We start from the raw sequence: 1151 nt of genomic DNA on the forward strand, positions 1-1151 counted from the left end.
TTCCCGGGGAGAGGGGACGTGCCGAGGGCGGGCTCCGCGCCCGCCCTGCGCACCGAGTGCCGGCTACCGCGAGCCGGCCTGGGCTGCGGCGCCTGGCGGGCACCCACTCTCCGTCGCTGCCTGGCTGAAACAGCAGATCTCCTCGCGTTTGTCGGTCTGCTTCTCTGTGGAACATGCCGGGAGGACGGAGGAAAGGACTTTGGGCAGGGAGGGAGCAGCCGGGAAGGACCGTCGGCTGCAGATCCCGGCAGGGAGCCCGACTGCAGTGGGGACGTCACCACGTGCGTCCGTGGACCCCCAGCGTCTCACGCCGTGGGGCGGCCCGGCCAGCCCCGCTCGGCCCTCCAGCCGGCTCTCGCGACGGCCCCGGGGCTGTTCCAGCGTCGGTGGCCAGGGCCGGAGGGGCCGGGGGATGCACGAGGACATCCCTCTTGTGCCCTCAGACGGGACAGTCGCGGTCGAGGTCTGTGAGCGGCTGAGGCCCCGCCACGGCCTCGGGGTCCACCTCCACGTGCCCAGACTCTGCCGGCACAGGACGCGACGCCGGGGCCTCGCTGTTTCCGTGTTTACTTCCCGCTCCCGCGTGGCCTGCCCGCAGGTACCACATCTACAACGTGGACGAGGAGAACCCCGGCTTCCCGGAGCCCCGCGCCGTCTTCTACACGGCGCAGATCATCTGCGGCCTGGAGCACCTGCACCAGAGGAGCATCGTCTACCGCGACCTCAAGCCCGAGAACGTGCTGCTGGACAGCGACGGTGAGGCGGCCACCGGCGAGGACGGGCGGGTGCGCTAAGCGCTCGCCAGAGATGTGAGGGACTTCAGTGACGGTCGGGGCATAATTAGGCGCCTGGCGTCACGGGGCATCACCTGCAGCCGACAGTGCAGGTGCCGAGACCCCCAAGCCCCGCCGTGCCGCTGTCCTCCTGCCGGAACGCAGGTCCGCCGGTGCCTGTCGGAAAGTAACCCGGGGTCGGGCTCCTGTCCCACCACCGGGCAAGCGGGCGCAGGTGCCCAAAGCTGCTGCTGCGGGCTCGGGCGGGGGACAGAGGCTGAGTGGGATGTGTGTGAGTGTGCTGTGTGTGCTGTGTGTGCATGTGTGTGCTGTGTGTGCTGTGTACTCTGTGTGCATGCTGTGTGTGTACTGTGTGTG

At 69.5% G+C, this 1151-nt stretch overlaps 1 protein-coding gene across 1 annotated transcript in view; it reads left to right on the forward strand.

The window, feature by feature from the left end:
* GRK1 (G protein-coupled receptor kinase 1) overlaps positions 1–1151 on the forward strand; it is a 14924-nt gene that overhangs the window by 5595 nt on the left and 8178 nt on the right. Inside the window, exon 3 of the mRNA XM_012662819.1 lies at positions 599–756. Coding sequence (XP_012518273.1) covers positions 599–756 — 158 coding nt within the window. The remainder of the gene's footprint in view (positions 1–598; positions 757–1151) is intronic.

Source organism: Propithecus coquereli, unplaced genomic scaffold (genome assembly GCF_000956105.1).
Source record: "Propithecus coquereli isolate 6110/MARCELLA unplaced genomic scaffold, Pcoq_1.0 Scaffold782, whole genome shotgun sequence".
NCBI classification, from domain to species: Eukaryota; Metazoa; Chordata; class Mammalia; order Primates; family Indriidae; genus Propithecus; species Propithecus coquereli.